The 17,299-nt window shown below is 41.6% G+C and overlaps 1 protein-coding gene and 1 long non-coding RNA gene across 3 annotated transcripts in view; one reads left to right on the top strand and one right to left on the bottom strand.

Annotated features, from left to right (window-relative positions):
• LOC136664269 (uncharacterized) overlaps nucleotides 1–11,967 on the top strand; it is a 33,087-nt gene extending 21,120 nt beyond the window's left edge. The window contains exons 1-5 of one of the 2 annotated variants that reach the window (XM_066641398.1): nucleotides 5,685–5,799; nucleotides 10,526–10,870; nucleotides 11,403–11,522; nucleotides 11,677–11,708; nucleotides 11,791–11,967. In XM_066641398.1, coding sequence (XP_066497495.1) covers nucleotides 5,730–5,799; nucleotides 10,526–10,870; nucleotides 11,403–11,522; nucleotides 11,677–11,708; nucleotides 11,791–11,904 — 681 coding nt within the window. In that variant the 5' untranslated portion in view covers nucleotides 5,685–5,729 and the 3' untranslated portion in view covers nucleotides 11,905–11,967. Of the gene's footprint in view, nucleotides 1–5,684; nucleotides 5,800–10,525; nucleotides 10,871–11,402; nucleotides 11,523–11,676; nucleotides 11,709–11,790 lie in introns of those variants that run through there. The other variant, XR_010795102.1, reaches the window with a different exon arrangement.
• Nucleotides 9,209–16,196, bottom strand: LOC136664270 (uncharacterized). The gene is made up of 3 exons (XR_010795103.1): nucleotides 16,108–16,196; nucleotides 15,742–15,916; nucleotides 9,209–9,852 (listed from the first exon to the last, which is right to left on the bottom strand). It is a non-coding gene; the product is annotated as an uncharacterized lncRNA (long non-coding RNA).
• Nucleotides 16,197–17,299: the final 1,103 nt, after the last annotated feature.

A 17,299-nucleotide genomic window follows, 5' to 3' on the forward strand; every position in this document is an offset into this window, starting at 1 on the left:
TACTGGCAGCAGAGTTCCCAGCCATTTACTGTATTTTTACAGGAACACTACTGTATTTCAAATTTACAGCATATTACTGTAATTGAATAATACAATAATTTACTGTAAATACTGTGATTTACAGTAAAATACTGGCAGCAGAGTTCCCAGCCATTTACTGTATTTTTACAGGAACACTACTGTATTTCAAATTTACAGCATATTACTGTAATTGAATAATACAATAATTTACTGTAAATACTGTGATTTACAGTAAAATAGTGGCAGCAGAGTTCCCAGCCATTTACTGTATTTTTACAGGAACACTACTGTATTTCAAATTTACAGCATATTACTGTAATTGAATAATACATTAATTCACTGTAAATACTGTGATTTACAGTAAAATACTGGCAGCAGAGTTCCCAACCATTTAACGTAGTTTTACAGGAGCACTACTCTATATCAAATTTACAGCATATTACTGTAACTGAGTAATACAATAATTTACTGTAAATACTGTGATGTACAATAAAATACTGTAGCAGATTTGCTGTAAATTTACAGCAATTTTTTACAGTGTAGAATCTGAGAGAAAGAGATTGTTTGCTGTTTGATTTTTAATATCTGATATTCACAGAATTTTGGTGTCCTGCAGGATGTGTTGGATTGTTTTTATTTATGTATTTATTATTATTTTTTTTATGTCTGCTGCTTCCTGTGCTATATTTATCAGAGTAGCTATGCTGTGGTGAGAAGGAATGACAGTAATGTTCACATAACCATGTCTATGGTATCTCTTAAACATATTAATATTGTTAAGTAGAAATGCTTGATTACATTACACTACACTGGACGATACTGTAGACTCACTGCTGGACCTTGGCCATTTATAAAATCAATATACAGCATTTGTGTGAGACTTGTATCCCTTCATCTTTCAGAACAGCTTTTGTGTAGACAAAACAAGTACTACGACTCCCTCACAGATGTAGATAAACAGCATGCCTTCCCGATCAGAATTCACTTTAAACGGATAAGGTTAGCAAAACGGAACAACAATAAAAATTTCCTAACCTCGTCTGGTGTCATCATCATCAGCAGCAGTGGCATTCTATGTATTTCAGTTCCTTTTCTTTAGCACAGAAACAGATTAAACAATTTCATCTGGGAATGGTGAAGGGGAAGTAGAGCTTGGCTGGCGTTTCCTTATTTCAACCACAATTTAAAGCTTTGATGAGCTGGATTTCATTATGTTCATTATGTTAATAGGTATTGGTGTGTTAAATAAAGGACAATTAATATTATCAGGAGACGCCATGGTGATACAACAGATGTTGTGACAGTCACACACAGGTGTGTGTGAGTGACTGGGTGAATGTGTAAATTTGTCCACAGGTGTATGTGTGTGTGTGAGTGATTGACTGAGTGAGTGTGTAATTTTACTCTGTCCAGATTGAACCCCTGTCTAGGGTAAGGGCATTGAACACTATCAGGGTAAGGGTAATAGGCTCATTAGTGATTGATGTTGTAGACCTACATCCGGTCTAATTTCTCTGTCGATTTAGCAAATGTAGCACAAAGGGAGACGTCATTGATCTTGGGAATCTGAAATTTCCTGGAAATGAAAGCTGTTAGTAAACTTAAATTTCCTGATGCAGACAAACAACACAGAGGGGCTAATCTAATAAGTTTCAAATTTCCAACAAGAGCTACCACATTAGTGTATCTTTTACAGTGAAGAAACAAAGCCAGCACTCTTCTTGCTATAACCAATCGGTGCACAGCTACAGAATGACATCCTCGTCTGAATAATCTTTAATCTTCCTGAATGCAAATGCACAAACACAGGGAATTAAATGTGATAAGGGAAGGTAACACCACTCGAAGACTAAGAGCAGTAGAAACAGCAGACAAGAGCTTAACATAGATACTAAACAACGTCTAAGGAAACCAAATCAACTAAAGACACTGTGGTGCAGTACACCTGTAAATGGTAGGGGGCAGTGCAGGCGATCAACAGCATCACAATGGCGCAAAGTTTTGAAGAAAACTGTGTCAGAGACAGATCTGCAATTACTCACATCTTTCCATCGTCTGCTCTCTCGTGTAAGTACAAGCGTAGCACATAGGTAAGTACAGTATGTGGAAAGTCACATACACAGACATTTGTGTATGCAATCAATGGCCAATGGCTCTGAGAACAGGGGGCAGCCACCACTGTATGTTTTTGCAAAACAGACAAGTGTATCTCAGCTCCAGATCGTTCTGAGAAATTACACTTTCCTGGAGACCAATAGCAGGTTACACGTTCAATGGCAGACATGAAGAGCACTTTCCATTACCAGGACACCACCTCTCCTTTCCTGCTTTTTGTGGCATTTCCTTATGTGCAAGGAACGACGGACTTAGTTCTGTTTCATAACTTGATTGCAGTATCTCAGTGTTTTGTTTTGCTTGGATGGAGGAAAACATTCTGTCGCTTGAGGGGCTCTTGGTCTTGATCAAGCCATTTATGTCCCTCTAGGCCACTATCAGAGCTCTGAATCTACAGGAAGCCAGTGGAGCGAATGCAGCAGTGGAGTCATCCTTCCACATTCTGGATCAGTTGCAATGCCATAGAGGAACCACTTTTGGTTTCATAAAGAAAAAAAAACAACAACATGTACTTCCATTTATTTCTATGAGTTTACATAATTTAAAGGTTTAAGCTGCTTTTCCGACTCCTGCAGTCAGAACTAGAGAAGATAATCACCTCTGCAAATTGTAAAACTTGCACACTTGATGCAATTCCCTCAAAATTAATCAAAGAGGTACTACCAGTTATTATCAACCCTCTTTTAATTTTCTTTTTTAATGTTCTCCCTGTGTCTGCGTGGGTTCATTCCGGGCAACTGTCTGTGAGGAGTGTGGTGTGTTCTCCCTGTGTCTGCGTGGGTTTCCTCCGGGTGACTGTCTGTGAGGAGTGTGGTGTGTTCTCCCTGTGTCTGCGTGGGTTTCCTCCGGGTGACTGTCTGTGAGGAGTGTGGTGTGTTCTCGCTGTGTCTGTGTGGGTTTCCTCCGGGTGACTGTCTGTGAGGAGTGTGGTGTGTTCTCCCTGTGTCTGCGTGGGTTTCCTCCGGGTGACTGTCTGTGAGGAGTGTGGTGTGTTCTCCCTGTTTCTGCGTGGGTTTCCTCCGGGTGACTGTCTGTGAGGAATGTGGTGTGTTCTCCCTGTGTCTGCGTGGGTTTCCTCCGGGTGACTGTCTGTGAGGAGTGTGGTGTGTTCTCCTTGTGTCTGCGTGGGTTTCCTCCGGGTGACTGTCTGTGAGGAGTGTGGTGTGTTCTCCCTGTGTCTGTGTGGGTTTCCTCCGGGTGACTGTCTGTGAGGAATGTGGTGTGTTCTCCCTGTGTCTGCGTGGGTTTCCTCCGGGTGACTGTCTGTGAGGAGTGTGGTGTATTCTCCTTGTGTCTGCGTGGGTTTCCTCCGGGTGACTGTCTGTGAGGAGTGTGGTGTGTTCTCCCTGTGTCTGTGTGGGTTTCCTCCGGGTGACTGTCTGTGAGGAGTGTGGTGTGTTCTCCCTGTGTCTGTGTGGGTTTCCTACGGGTGACTGTCTGTGAGGAGTGTGGTGTGTTCTCCCTGTGTCTGCGTGGGTTTCCTCCGGGTGCTCCGGTTTCCTCCCACAGTCCAAAAACACACGTTGGTAGGTGGATTGGCGACTCAAAAGTGACCGTAGGTGTGAATGTGTGTGTGTATCTGTGTTTCCCTGTGAAGGACTGGCGCCCCCTCCAGGGTGTATTTCCACCTTGCGCCCAATGATTCCAGGTAGGCTCTGGACCCACTGTGACCCTGAATTGGATAAGGGTTACAGATAATGAATGAATGAATGAATCCCTTAGATTGGACCATGTATGGCAATGCTACCCTAAGGCCTAAAACCTACCGTTTATATCTAAGATCTTAGAAAAACACAGCTCTAGTTAAGATAACAAATGTTCTTCTTCTTGCCTCTGATCAAGATTTGGTTTATGTTCCAATTATTCTAAAGTATGATTTGAAATTCAGCAAGGCTCTATTTTAGGACCCTTAGTATTTACATTATAAATGTACCGTTTGGCACATTTATAGAAACCATGACATTAACTTTCACTGTTACGCAGACGATACACAATTGTACATATCAGCCAAGCCCGATGACAAACACAGATTGAAGGAAATAGAGGACTGTGTGAAAGATGTGAAAGTCTGGATGTTTCGTGACTTTCTCCTTCAACAAAAAAACAGAGGTTCTGCTTTTGGGGCCAAAAATGGCAAGAAACAAATGATCAAATGATTTTATTTAAACCTCACTGACTTTCCAGTTAAACCTGGTTCAGCAGCAAAAAATCTTGGTGTCATAATTGACCCAGAATTATCATTCGATCAGCACATAGGCAGCGTCTCCAGGACAGCTTTTTTACAACTTTGCAACATCCCTGCAGGACGCAGAAACATTAGTACATGTCTTTATTACTTCAAGGCCAAACTATTGAAGCACACTACTGTCAGGATGCACCAGCAGTAATTTAAGTAAATGTCAACTAGTTCAAAATGCTGCAGACAGGGTCCTCACTAAAACTAGTCTATCATCACTTCATTGGCTGCATGTTAAATCCCATATCGATTACAAAATTCTGTTATTGACGTATAAAGCTGTACATGGGCTCACTCCTGAATTCTTTTGCAAGATCTTATTTCCTCTCATGAGCCTCCACGTTTACTCAGGTCACAGAGTACTGGCTTTTTAATAGCTCCCAGAATTCAGAAGGCCTCAGCTGGGGGAAGAGCTTTTCATATAAAGACTCCTAACACTGGAATTATCTTCTAGAAAATGTTCGGGACCCAGACACAGCTGAAGTCTCAGATCTAGGTTGAAAACTCACTTGTTCAGTTTATCTTTTGGTAGTTAATGCTCCCCCATAGATAAAGGCGGCAGATCCAGGGGGTCCAGGGACAGAGGGAATTATAGTACTGGTATAGACACTGGTGTTGTCTGCAGCTTCATGCGATCACTCAGGTTTGTTGACGGTGGAGCGGAGGGATGCCACTGTTTCAGGATGCTCCCGTGTCTGTGTGTCCTTCTGGTCCTCCTTTTAGTTAAAGCTGTCATAGTCAGATCTGCCGGAGTCATTAGCCACACTCTGGAAACGTTCACATTTTCTGTTCTACATTCACCCAAACAGATCCAAACTAATTCCATCTCTCTACCTTCATTCTGAGAGGACGACTGCCCACCAGTCTGGCTGGATGCTGATTGGATGACTGTTCAGCTCTCCTGCTGTCCGCTTCAGTGGTACCGCCACTTGCCTTGGACTAGCTGCCCACCCCACATTGAAGTATTCATAGATTCCTAACTATTACTACTACTACTGTTAATGATAATAATAACGTCATCATCTTTCCTACATTATATATACTATGATTGTGTCAGTACACACGAGCAGAAAGTAGATCTGTGTGATGTGTGGTCCTTTTATTTTTGTGAATAATATGTAGGTAGATTGACCAGAGGAGGATAAGTCCACTCTTGTGAGTTTAATAAAAATGAAGGGTTTTAAAGTGTTAATAGAGAATTTACTCCCCTTTACGCAGTGAAGCTATACACTATCAGAGAAAGAGAGGGAGAGAGAGGGAGAGAGAGAGAGAGAGAGAAAGAGAGTGTGTGAGAGAGGCTCCACACTGAACTTGGACCTGTTTGTTTTTGTGTTTATTGAACTGCTCTTCATTTACGATGAATGCATTATTTCTGGAGATTCGGCTGTTGGTGGCTCTTGGGCTCTCCCACATTGTTTTTGGACAAGGTGAGACGTGTTTTCTGTAGTTTGCATTCCTTTCATAGAATACGTGCATATGCTCTGAGCCTTCTATTGCGCAAAGTGGCCTCAAGGTACACTCATTTCCTCCATTACTACACTGGTATTCAACACATTACTTAAAATAGAAGGAAATAGCAATTTTATATTTGAAGAAACCAGTAGCAAATTTTACTTGATCACGCTCTCTTCAGTTGGCCGTTTTCTATTTAAATCTTTACGATGTAAATCTTTTCCTTCAGAAATTCTCTCTCAGACATTTTGATGATTTTTCATGCATCAACAATGTGTCTAATATCTTATATATATAAAGATATAATATAAATTTAGTTTTTAATTTGTTTACTTTTATTTAATAGTTTCTTCAACACATAAAACGTTGGTTGCCTAGCTATTGTGCAATCAGGGAATGGAAAGTGAATAAACGGTCACTTGTGCAGTCTTTTGAACACTGCGGTTGTTGCTCAGTGTCTCATGAAGGATGAGTGATTATTTAAAACCTAACACCATAGAGGTCACATTTTAATTCAAAAAACAAAATTGGAATGAAGTATGTTATACTCAAAGGTTTTATTCAAGTATCCCTTCCATTTATTACGTAACTTTTCCTACTTTCAATACATGGTGAAATGGAAAACGCTAACAATGGATGGAGTAGCAGTGCTACTACAAGCGGAAATAGAAATTAATTATTTGTTTTCAACATGGTTTTAAATATTAACGATGGTTTTCGTATTTTGTGGATGCAAGAAATCAAAACAGATGCAGATGAATCTTGCAGGTGAAGAAATCTCTAACTGACTCTGGTCCTCGTAACTCACATTGAGTACATCGTTAACATAATGTGACAAATCTTTCTAAGGTGGAAAAAGCTATCAGGCGTTTTATTTGGCACAGACAGGTTGTGTAACTGGATTCAAGCCTCAAACCTAAAGAACCGGCTTGAAACAGATTCAGTTGTAGTAGTCATGTTAAAGCTGGTAATAATTCATCATTGTATTATCTTAAGAACACAAACGATAATATGAAATATGTTCGGAATAATGCAGAGCTGGAGAAACTCGTTCTGGTCTTTACATCTAGCAGGGCGTATTTATTTCACAGTTATATAATTAAATCTTACAAATATTCATCTCTCCTAATATACCCATAGAGACGGGAAGAAAACTGCACTTTAAAACCACTGTTGAACTTTTATAAAAGGTACATTTACACTGTTTATACCTTTTATTGATCAATAATGTACCTCTACTGCACTTTTTTTTCTGTGTGTATAGTAACCGCTCTATAAAGCTCTTCCTGGTGTAGGGCAAGCGTATTTATCAGATATTAAGAGCCAAGCAGGACTCACAGATCTTTAAGAAGTAGGCCATAAGTCCTTCCTAAGATGAAAACTAAACATGGAGACGTGTACAGCTAACGCGTCTGTCCTAACCGGGCCTCTCTAAATCGTCTAAACCAAAACTCATACTTTGATACAATATTATTCCAGACAACAGAGAAAATTACAATTGCCATTAACACTAGACAGCAGTTACCATAAAACTACAAACAAGTTTTATTAAAACTATACATTTCACAATGGTATGTAATTGTAAATAAATAATGTAAATAAAGTATTTCTGATTCTGATTCACTTGTACAGCTAATATTTTATATTGTACTGTTTATATTGTAATATTTTATATTGTACTGTTTATATTGTAATATTTTATATTGTACAATATAATATTTTATATTGTACAATATAATATTTTATATTGTACACCCACACACATACAGGTGCTGGTCATAAAATTAGAATATCATGAAAAAGTTGATTTCAGTAATTCCATTCAAAAAGTGAAACTTGTATATTATTCTCATTCATTGCAAACAGACTGATATATTTCGAGTGTTTATTTCTTTTATGATTATAACTGACAACTAATGAAAACCCCAAATTCAGTTTCTCACAAAATTAGAATATTGTGAAATGGTTCAATATCGAAGACCCCTGGTGCCACACTCTAATCAGCTAATTAACTCAAAACACCTGCAAAGGCCTTTAAATTGTCTCTCAGTCTAGTTTTGTAGGCTCCACAATCATGGAGAAGACTGCTGTTGTCCAAAAGAAGACCACTGACACCTTTCACAAGCAGGGCAAGACACAAAAGGTCATTGTAAAGAGGCTGGCTGTTCATAGAGCTGTGTCCAAGCACATTAATAGAGAGGTGAAGGGAAGGAAAAGATCTGGTAGAAAAAAGTGTAAAATCAATGGGGATAACTGAACCCTGAGAGAGAATAACTGAGAGGATTGTGAAACAAAACCCATTCACAAATGTGTGGGATATTCACAAAGACTGGACTGCAGCTGGAGTCAGTGCTTCAAGAACCACCACTACGCATAGACATATGCAAGATATGGGTTTCAGCTGTCGCATTCTTTGTGTGAAGCCACTCTTGAATAAGAGACAGTGTCAGAAGTATCTTGTTTCCAAAAAGGACTGGACTGCTGCTGTATGGTCCAAAGTTGTTCTCTGATGAAAGTAAATTTTGCATTTCATTTGGAAATCAAGGTGAGGTACAGAATCCATGTTGCTTGTGGTCTCGTGTAAAGTTTCCACAGTCAGTGATGGTTTGGGGTGCCATGTCATCTACTGGTGTTGGTCCACTGTGTTTTCTGAGGTCCAAGGTCAATGCAGCCATCTACCATCTACCAATCCTTTTTTTCGTATTGTTCTTAAGTAATATTCAAATTTTCTGAGAAACTGAATTTGGGGTTTTCATTAGTTGTCAGTTATAATCATCAAATTATAAAAAAAACACTTGAAATATATCAGTCTGTGTGTAATGAATGAGTATAATATACAAAGTTCACTTTTTGAATGGAATTACTGAAATAAATCATCTTTTTCATAATATTTTAATTTTATGACCAGCACCTGTGTGTGTGTATATAAGTAAGCAATCAATTCATTAGCGGTGGCTTAGTGGCAGAACTGATAACGTCGCTGTCCACTAGTTCTGGAGTTATGGATTCAAATCTCACCTTGGGTCACTGTCTGTGTAATGTCTGATACGTTCAGTCACAATGTAGGTGTAGGGGTGGTCAAGAAGTGAGGAACAGGGATGGAGGTAAGTGCAGGAGATTTAATTTATAATAAAGGGACTGGACAGAGAGGCTAAACACTAGGCAGAAAGCAAGGGTACTAAACACAGAGCATGAACGCTAAACACAGAGCATGGACACAGGACAATAAACATAACCAGAGACAGAAAGACAAAGCATGGACAATAAGAAGAAAACTCAAACAAACATCAGGTATCTAATTAAAACACATGACACTAGAACAGAAACAAAACAGAACACAAAGCAAAGAACAATGAAACAAAAGAACACGAAACAAATCACAAAACCATGACAAAGACCATTTAAAGCAACACAGACAACACAAGGGGTCCATAAGGCATTACAAAGACAATGAAGGCACCCATAAACAAGAGGATCATGGGGGCCGCACCGAAGATGGGTACAGGGCCCACAAAGGAGACGGCCTTGGATGAGGTGTCGTTGCAGGAGCAGGAACCTGATGAGGTGCAGCACGGGGGTTTGTCGACACTGGAACAGAGATGGCGGGAGCCACAGACACAGGATCAGGGGTAGCTGAGACTGCCGACATCACTGAAGTGGGGTGGATGGGGTCGCTGCTGGCGCAGGAACCGAAGCAGGCATATGCTTGCATTAAGGGAACGTCTGAGGGACCAGAACTCACGGCTGGTTTTGAAGGAGCTGGACTCGAAGCAGGAGCGGGATTCTTGGCCTTTTTCTTTTTGGTCTTTCTCTGAACACTGGAACTGATACTTAATTGTAGAATCTTCTCCACTAGGGAATCCCTACACTGATCCCCAACAGTAGTCAGTTCAATAAGTCCCACAGACATTCCTAAATCTCTCGCTGGTGGCTGGTGGGTCTGTCACAATGCTGGTGTAGAGGTGGTCAAGGAGTGAGAAACAGGGATGGAGGTACGTGCAGGAGATTTCATTTACAACAAAGAAACACTAGGCAGAAAGCAAGGGTATTAATCAATAAAAGGCTAGGGAGCCAAACAGTAAACACAGAGCTTAAACGCAAAACACAGAGCATAGATGCTAAACACAGAGGATGGAAGACACAGAAACAAAAAGCATAAATCCACCCACAGACATGGACTATATGAAGTCTACTCAAACAGAGAAACACCTGGAAACTAATTAAGACACATGGCACTACAAACACAAGGGAAGGGTATTACATGACCAGGGAACAAACAGGAAGCAGACAAGACGGGAAACAACCAGGACACAAAAACAGAACACAGAACCAAACATATGTTAAAAGTGCATTGTCGGCCTCACTATCAGAAGCCATCAGTTTCACTCTGATTAGGCACTTCTGTATGTCATTTTGTAGTGGTCTGACTGCCTCCTTCTACACGAGGTGCCAAAACAGCCACATTAAATGGTGGACATTGGACTGTCTGTGAGGATTTTGGTGTGTTCTCCCTGTGTCTGTTGAACATATTTCAAGCATTTCTTGAGTTTCAGAAGTGGAACTTAGACTTTCAAAACGAATGAAAGAGGTCACCGTGGCCCTGAACTGGATTAGCGGGTACTGATAATTAATTATTTGATTAATTAATTGTCCCAGGTTATTGTTTGCTTGCCTAACTTCAGGTTCTCCTCTTTCCTGTAGGTTCTGCTGATAGGTTCTGTGCTCCTACAATCAATGTTCGGAAGAACACTTCTGTGAGAGGTTTGAGAAAAAGCCCGTTAAATTTCTCATGTCCAGTGCGTTACTGTGAGGAGATACCAGCTGTGAAATGGTTCAAACTTGATGAAGTGAACAATAGGATACCAGTGAATGAAACAGATCTAATAACCACTACACACTCACAGACTACAGAGGAGAAGCTGTTCATCTCATATCTGAACTTCAGGAGCGTATCAGACCATGATGAAGGCTTCTACAGATGTGTAGCTTCATATTTAGGTTCTTCATCATCCAGCCACACCATTAATTTGTTGATTAATGGCTCAGGTGAGAAACTGATCTTGTTATAACAATGTTTCATTAGTGTCACTAATCTGAACGTTCAACCATTGTTCTACAGGCGCAGTGTCCGAGTCTGAAGATGGAAGTAAGATCACAAATGTGATTTTATTGAACAAAACGTTTAAAAATAAATAAAATACAAGGAGTAACACAATTTCACACCATTTCCAACATTCTCCACTTTCCAGCACCTGGATTAGTCAAGTCCTTGTCTCAGGTTTGATCAACCAGTGTGGCTTGTCTTATCAGCGGTCAGATAAAGTTATCACACACTTTGCTTCCCTTTTGCTCACACTGCTCTACAAGGCCTGCAAACTAAACCTAACAAACGTGTGTTTCTAAACATATCTCTTAGAATTTACCAACTGAAGCTGATCATATAAATAATAATGAATACACAATCAGTCCCATTCATTTATTTTAAAAAGTCCCATTCAATACACAGCTTCTTGAGATAAAAAAGTAAATATTTTCTTCTTTTGTCTTTCATATTCTCTCCAATTCACATTTTTTTCAGCTGTCTCCACTCACACTATCAATTATTCAGACGATGTTTGGAACCCTGCGCCTATTATAATGTGCTTCGGTTTCCTGGGCACCGTCACCATCGTGGTGCTCCTCTCTGTGCTGAGTTTACGTGAGTGAGACAATGTCTTTGTCACTTTTATTTGGTGCCATTAAATACAACTGAATTTGAATTTGTTCAGCCGCTTCATACAGCAGCTATGATACGATCTGTGTGATACGACATGAATCTATGTTGACAACATTTAACGTGTGTGATTTCTTAGGTTCAAGGACATCCATCAAAGACCCCTCCCTGGTAAATACACAAGGAACTCATTTCTTTCTTTTGCGTAAGTTATTTTTTATATCCGATGTAACAAGATTGTTCTCTTTTGTAGTTCACCACAGTAATGTTCACGCCGGAGGACACTGCACCTTTACACCGCATCCTGGACGCATCTGTGCTTGAGACACACCCACAAAGCATCAGTGTCTATACTCACAAAAACTGATGAAGCAGAAAACAAGGTTAGAAAAGTCATATGGAAGGATTGGAGATGCTTATTACGTTAGAAGTGTGGCCTGTTAAACGTTCATTTAAAATGTAACTGTGAGAAATAAACGGTAGTTGTGCAGTTATTTGAGAAATCATTTGTTTTATGTTTTTCTGTGTGTGATGCATGAGTAACAACACACTTCAGGGGTGTACTTCAGGATGTGGTGAAGGATGCAAGCCCGTGTAAAAACATGCAAACTGCTGCAATAATCGTGCAGGAAACGTTCAGCTACTCACTACTCTTCTTCTGAAGTAAGCAGGGTGTAATAAGAAATACTCAAGTATTCTGAATACATTACTCATTATTTGCTACAAATGACATGTATTTTGTTTTCTGTAACAGAATCATTTAAAAGTAATTCTCCCAACACTCACAGAGGTGAAGTCCTACTGCTCTAGTGCCCCCTCCACAACATCAGCCTTAAAAGCCCACAGTCATGTTTACATGGTGGATTCTTGATCCTGATAGGGACTCATGCTTCACGGCTAAATTGAATGTACCAGTAAAACAACGCCACAGCAGTGTTCTCCCGTTGAGCACAGTTTCAGATACAGTGCTAGTCATTACACATTTACATAAATGTGGTTTCCAGCGCTGGGGTTAGAGGCACACTCAGGGCAGGACAGTTCTAAAGTGTGTGCGCTCTGTGTGAGATGCAGCACAAATCAGAATTATGTGATTTATCCCATGTTTTCAGACTTTAAATATCCATGGAATCTGACTGGACTTTGTCCAGAGTTTGTGGGTTAGGCTCCAAGTCCCCCATAAAAAATGTGCACGTGCACAGAACAACTCTTTATTTATTAACTATGTCACATTTGAAGCTTTGGCAGAAGGAAGGCTGTTAATGCATTAAAAAGGGGGAGAAACTTTCATTTAATACCCTTCATTTCTTAATAAATAATGGAAGTGTTTTGGCCTTTAAAGCTTTGTGTTTGCTCATTATTACTTGGCTTTGTTGCTCCATCTGAGTGGCTTGCACTTGTAAAATGCAAATGTAGCATTTAAAAACAGTTTAAATGCTTGTCACCTGACCTCCAGTGGGACATCTAGGTAACCAGCCTTAAGGGTACTGTCAGTGTGTCCTGTTCAGCATCCTCCAGACACTTACTCTAAAGTAAACAGCACAGTCGCTAACAAAGCATAACGTGGCGGCTGACCCAGGGGGAGAGACTTGGGTTGAGAGACTAAGGTAAACAGGGTGAGTGACTGGGACTCGAGGGCAGAGAATCAAAATCCTGAGAGCCAAATAAAACAATCCCTCAGAAAACAGAGAGAGAGGGCCAGGTAGAGCTTGCCAAATGATGGAAAAAAAGCTGGGAAAAGAAGATAAAAACAACCCAGAAATACCTAACATTCACACTGGAGGAGAGGCCCAGCTGGAGCCGATTGCCTCAAAAGAAAGAATCGATCTTGTGTTGGCTGGGGGGAGCTTAGCAGGCAGCCAGATCCCACTCTGTAACAATGACTAGTAAAAAAACATTCATTCATTCATTGTCTGAAACCGCTTAGCCAATTCAGGGTTGCGGTGGGCAGGAACACACCCTGGAGGGGGCGCCAGTCCTTCACAGGGCAACACACACTCACTTTTGAGTCCCCAATCCACCTACCAACGTGTGTTTTTCGACAGTGGGAGGAAACCAGAGCACCTGGAGGAAACCCATGCAGACACAGGGAGAACACACCACACTCCTCACAGACAGTCACCCGGAGGAAACACACGCGGACACAGGGAGAACACACCACACTCCTCAGACAGTCACCCGGAGGAAACCCACACACACACAGGGAACACACCACACTCCTGAAAGACAGTCACCCGGAGGAAACCCACGCAGACACAGGGAGAACACACCAAACTCCTCACAGAAAGTCACCCGGAGCGGGACTGGAACCCACAGGTCCCTGGAGCTGTGTGACTGAGACACCTACCTGCTGCCACCGTGCCGCCCTCAATAAGAAACATCCATCCATCCATCCATTATCTGTAACCGCTTATCCAATTTAGGGTCGCGGGGGGTCATCGGGCGCAAGGCAGGAATACACCCTGGAGGGGGCGCCAGTCCTTCACAGGGCAACATAGACACACACACATTCACTCACACCTACGGACACTTTTGAGTCGCCAATCCACCTGCAACGTGTGTTTTTGGACTGTGGGAGGAAACCGGAGCACCCGGAGGAAACCCACGCGGACACGGGGAGAACCAATAAGAAACAATCAGTGTTAAACATTCCAGACTCCACCGATGATTTCATTTAACTGAACCTCCTCAGGTTTTACGGAAAGTCGTAAAAGCAATGAGTAACAAAGAAGTACACTGCTAATTTAATAAAAATAATAACAATTCTCAAACCTCTGAAAGTTTGTGATCTCATTCATTTGCTACCGACACTAAACACTCTGAGCTCAGACATTAATCCTATACATTCTATTTTTGGAGAAACTTAACACTCATAAAAACTCTGGGTCACTGAAGCAGTGCTATATATAAAAGTGAACCTGAAGGCAGGAGTGCCAAACTGTGGTCCAGAGCAAACCACGTCATCTTCATATAAACGTATGACGAACTCAGGAGTGGTAGAGGCATCTCAGTAAAAAGTGGTCCGTAATTATGCACTTACAGTACTGCACTTTTCTTTAAAGAAGTTCACACATTAATGACATTTGGCAGATGCTGGTATTCAAAGCAACTTAATGTTTTAATCAAGTCAGCATTAGGAGTCTTGCCCAAGGACTCACAGATTAACAATACAAACACCCTTACAGTGCTTTGAAAGGGCTTGTGGTATACTGTCAGGGGTGAGTGAATCAAGCCTCATGTTTTAAAGTGAAGGGCAGCGGTGTTTAAAAAACATCTTGGCTGCGAATGAAGTAGGGCTGGCAAACCTGTCCCGTTAGTGCATGTGCAGACAGGAGAGTAGAAGTGACTTCATTTGGCAACTGTCTCTATGCGTCTAAGGAAAAATTATTAAACAGATTGATCTTTTTGCAGTTTTTGCCCATAAAACCCAGTGCTGGATGTTACTTATTAAGAACTCAAGGATTAATCGAAATGGCTGTAACCATAGAACCATTCTCACTGAAGAAAACATGCCTATCCAGTCAGCACTCACTTCAGTGACATTCATTCATTGTCTGTAAGCGCTTATCCAGTTCAGGGTCACGGTGGGTCAGAAACCTACCCGGAATCACTGTGCGCAAGGCTTGAACACACCCTGGAGGGGGCGCTGGTCCTTCACAGGGAGATACATTCAGTCACACCTGTGGACAATCCACCTACTGAAGTGTGTTTTTGGACCGTGAGAGGAAACCGGAGCACTTACACAGGGAGAACACAGCAAACTCCTCACAGACGGTCACCCAGAGGAAACCCACTCAGACACAGGGAGAACACACCAAACTCCTCACAGACAGTCACCCGGAGGAAACCCACACTTACACAGGGAGAACACAGCAAACTCCTCACAGACAGTCACCCGGAAGAAACCCACACTTACACAGGGAGAACACACCACACTCCTCACAGACAGTCACCCAGAGGAAACCCACACAGACACAGGGAGAACACAGCAAACTCCTCACAGACAGTCACCCGGAAGAAACCCACACTTACACAGGGAGAACACAGCAAACTCCTCACAGACAGTCACCCAGAGGAAACCCACTCAGACACAGGGAGAACACACCACACTCCTCACAGACAGTCACCCACAACCTCCAGGACCCTGGAGCTGTGTCACTGTAATCTGGAATGAAAGCTCTCTGTACGTCTGCAGTTTGAATCTCACCTCATTCTGGTCCGTGTGGTCTACATTCACAGCTGATAAGGAACATGCTGATGCATGTTGTGAAGTAGCACACTGAGATTTGGAGATTTACATTAAACGCACTTGTACTTGTTTGTTGTCATTCCACCAGCCAGTGAAGACTCTCTCTGAGGAATGTGACAGACTTGTTGTTTTCCTGTAAAACAAAGTGGATAACCATCCTGAGTAAGTCTATAGGCTAAGGTTTATACACAAAACCCGAGGAGTAAAAATTAACCTCACTGTAAATTAACCTCTGGTGCTCATTTGACTGGGCAAATAAAACCCATTCGTGTGGCATGTTTCCAGAGGTTTTTTTGTAACCTTCTCTAATTTAATGACCAGCACCTGTGTGATTGGGATCAATACTTCTTCTTCACCACATCAATAACACATTGTGCTCAGAAAGCTGTCCCGCTGAGTTTCCGGGGGTTTACGTGCACTTTTCACGTTCTGAGCTGGTGGTCCGACGGTGCTCAGCTAGAGAACCAATCAGAACACTCCGTCGGTTGCCTCGCGACGGCGCCACCTCGACCTTGTATCTGTTCGAGTTTGTATCTGTTTTAATTAGGGTCCGAGCACGTAGTGTTTATTTTAAGCTTCTGTAGAGAGTGGTTAGAACTCTACTTGTTGTTGAACTGTTTTCATGCCATAGTTAGACTCTAATTCAAGACCACATTAGTATGTGATGTGCTGTTTATGGCTTTATTTGATAAAGCCCGTTTATTTCAGTTCATAGAAACCGCGAGTTCAGATTTAATCTCAAAGCGGTCAAACTGAGATAGGAGTGTGTTAAGATGAGCGTGTGTTTGGGAAGTGACCGCCCTGTTCTTGTTGACAACCTGGGGCGACATCAGCACTAGTCCTCACCAGTCACGTGCTGGACTCAATCTCAACAAAACTCTCAGACACATTGTTTTCTTTTAATAAATTAATTTTAGTTTGTATTTTTTTTTTTTTGTTTGTTTGTTTCATTCATTTTTTTATCCTTGGCACAAAAAACAAACAAAAAAACACGGGTTACCAGGAGCCAATCAGAGAATCAGAGCACTGCCTTCAAGGGAAGTCGTCTTTCAGTGAGAGAAAGTGAGAGAGCGAGAGCGAGAGCGAGAGAGAGAGAGAGAGAGCGAGCTCCGTACAAGGTGCACTGCTGTGGACACTTGGGCACTAATGGATCGTTTAATGTTCACAGTCGTGTTTGTCGGCTTCTGCAACACAGCGGAAAGTAAGAAACACTTTACATTCTTGAGAAAGTTGTTTCTTTTTAAGAAGAGGCTGCGGAAAAAGTGAGTGGGGCAGCGCTGTTAGTTGTGTGTGTGTGTGTGTGTGTGTGTGAGTAAGACACAGACACCGAGAGTAGAGCGAGGGAAAGAGAGAGAGAGAGTGGGTGAGAGAGAGAGAGAGTGGGTGAGAGAGAGAGAGAGAGAGAGTAGGTGAGAGAGGGAAAGAGAGAGAGAGTGGGTGAGAGTGAAAGACTGACTGAGAGAGCCCTTATTACAGTAAATGATGATAACTCACTTACCGCAAGTGTTATCTGAAG

Source organism: Hoplias malabaricus, chromosome 12 (assembly GCF_029633855.1).
Source record: "Hoplias malabaricus isolate fHopMal1 chromosome 12, fHopMal1.hap1, whole genome shotgun sequence".
Lineage (NCBI taxonomy): Eukaryota > Metazoa > Chordata > Actinopteri > Characiformes > Erythrinidae > Hoplias > Hoplias malabaricus.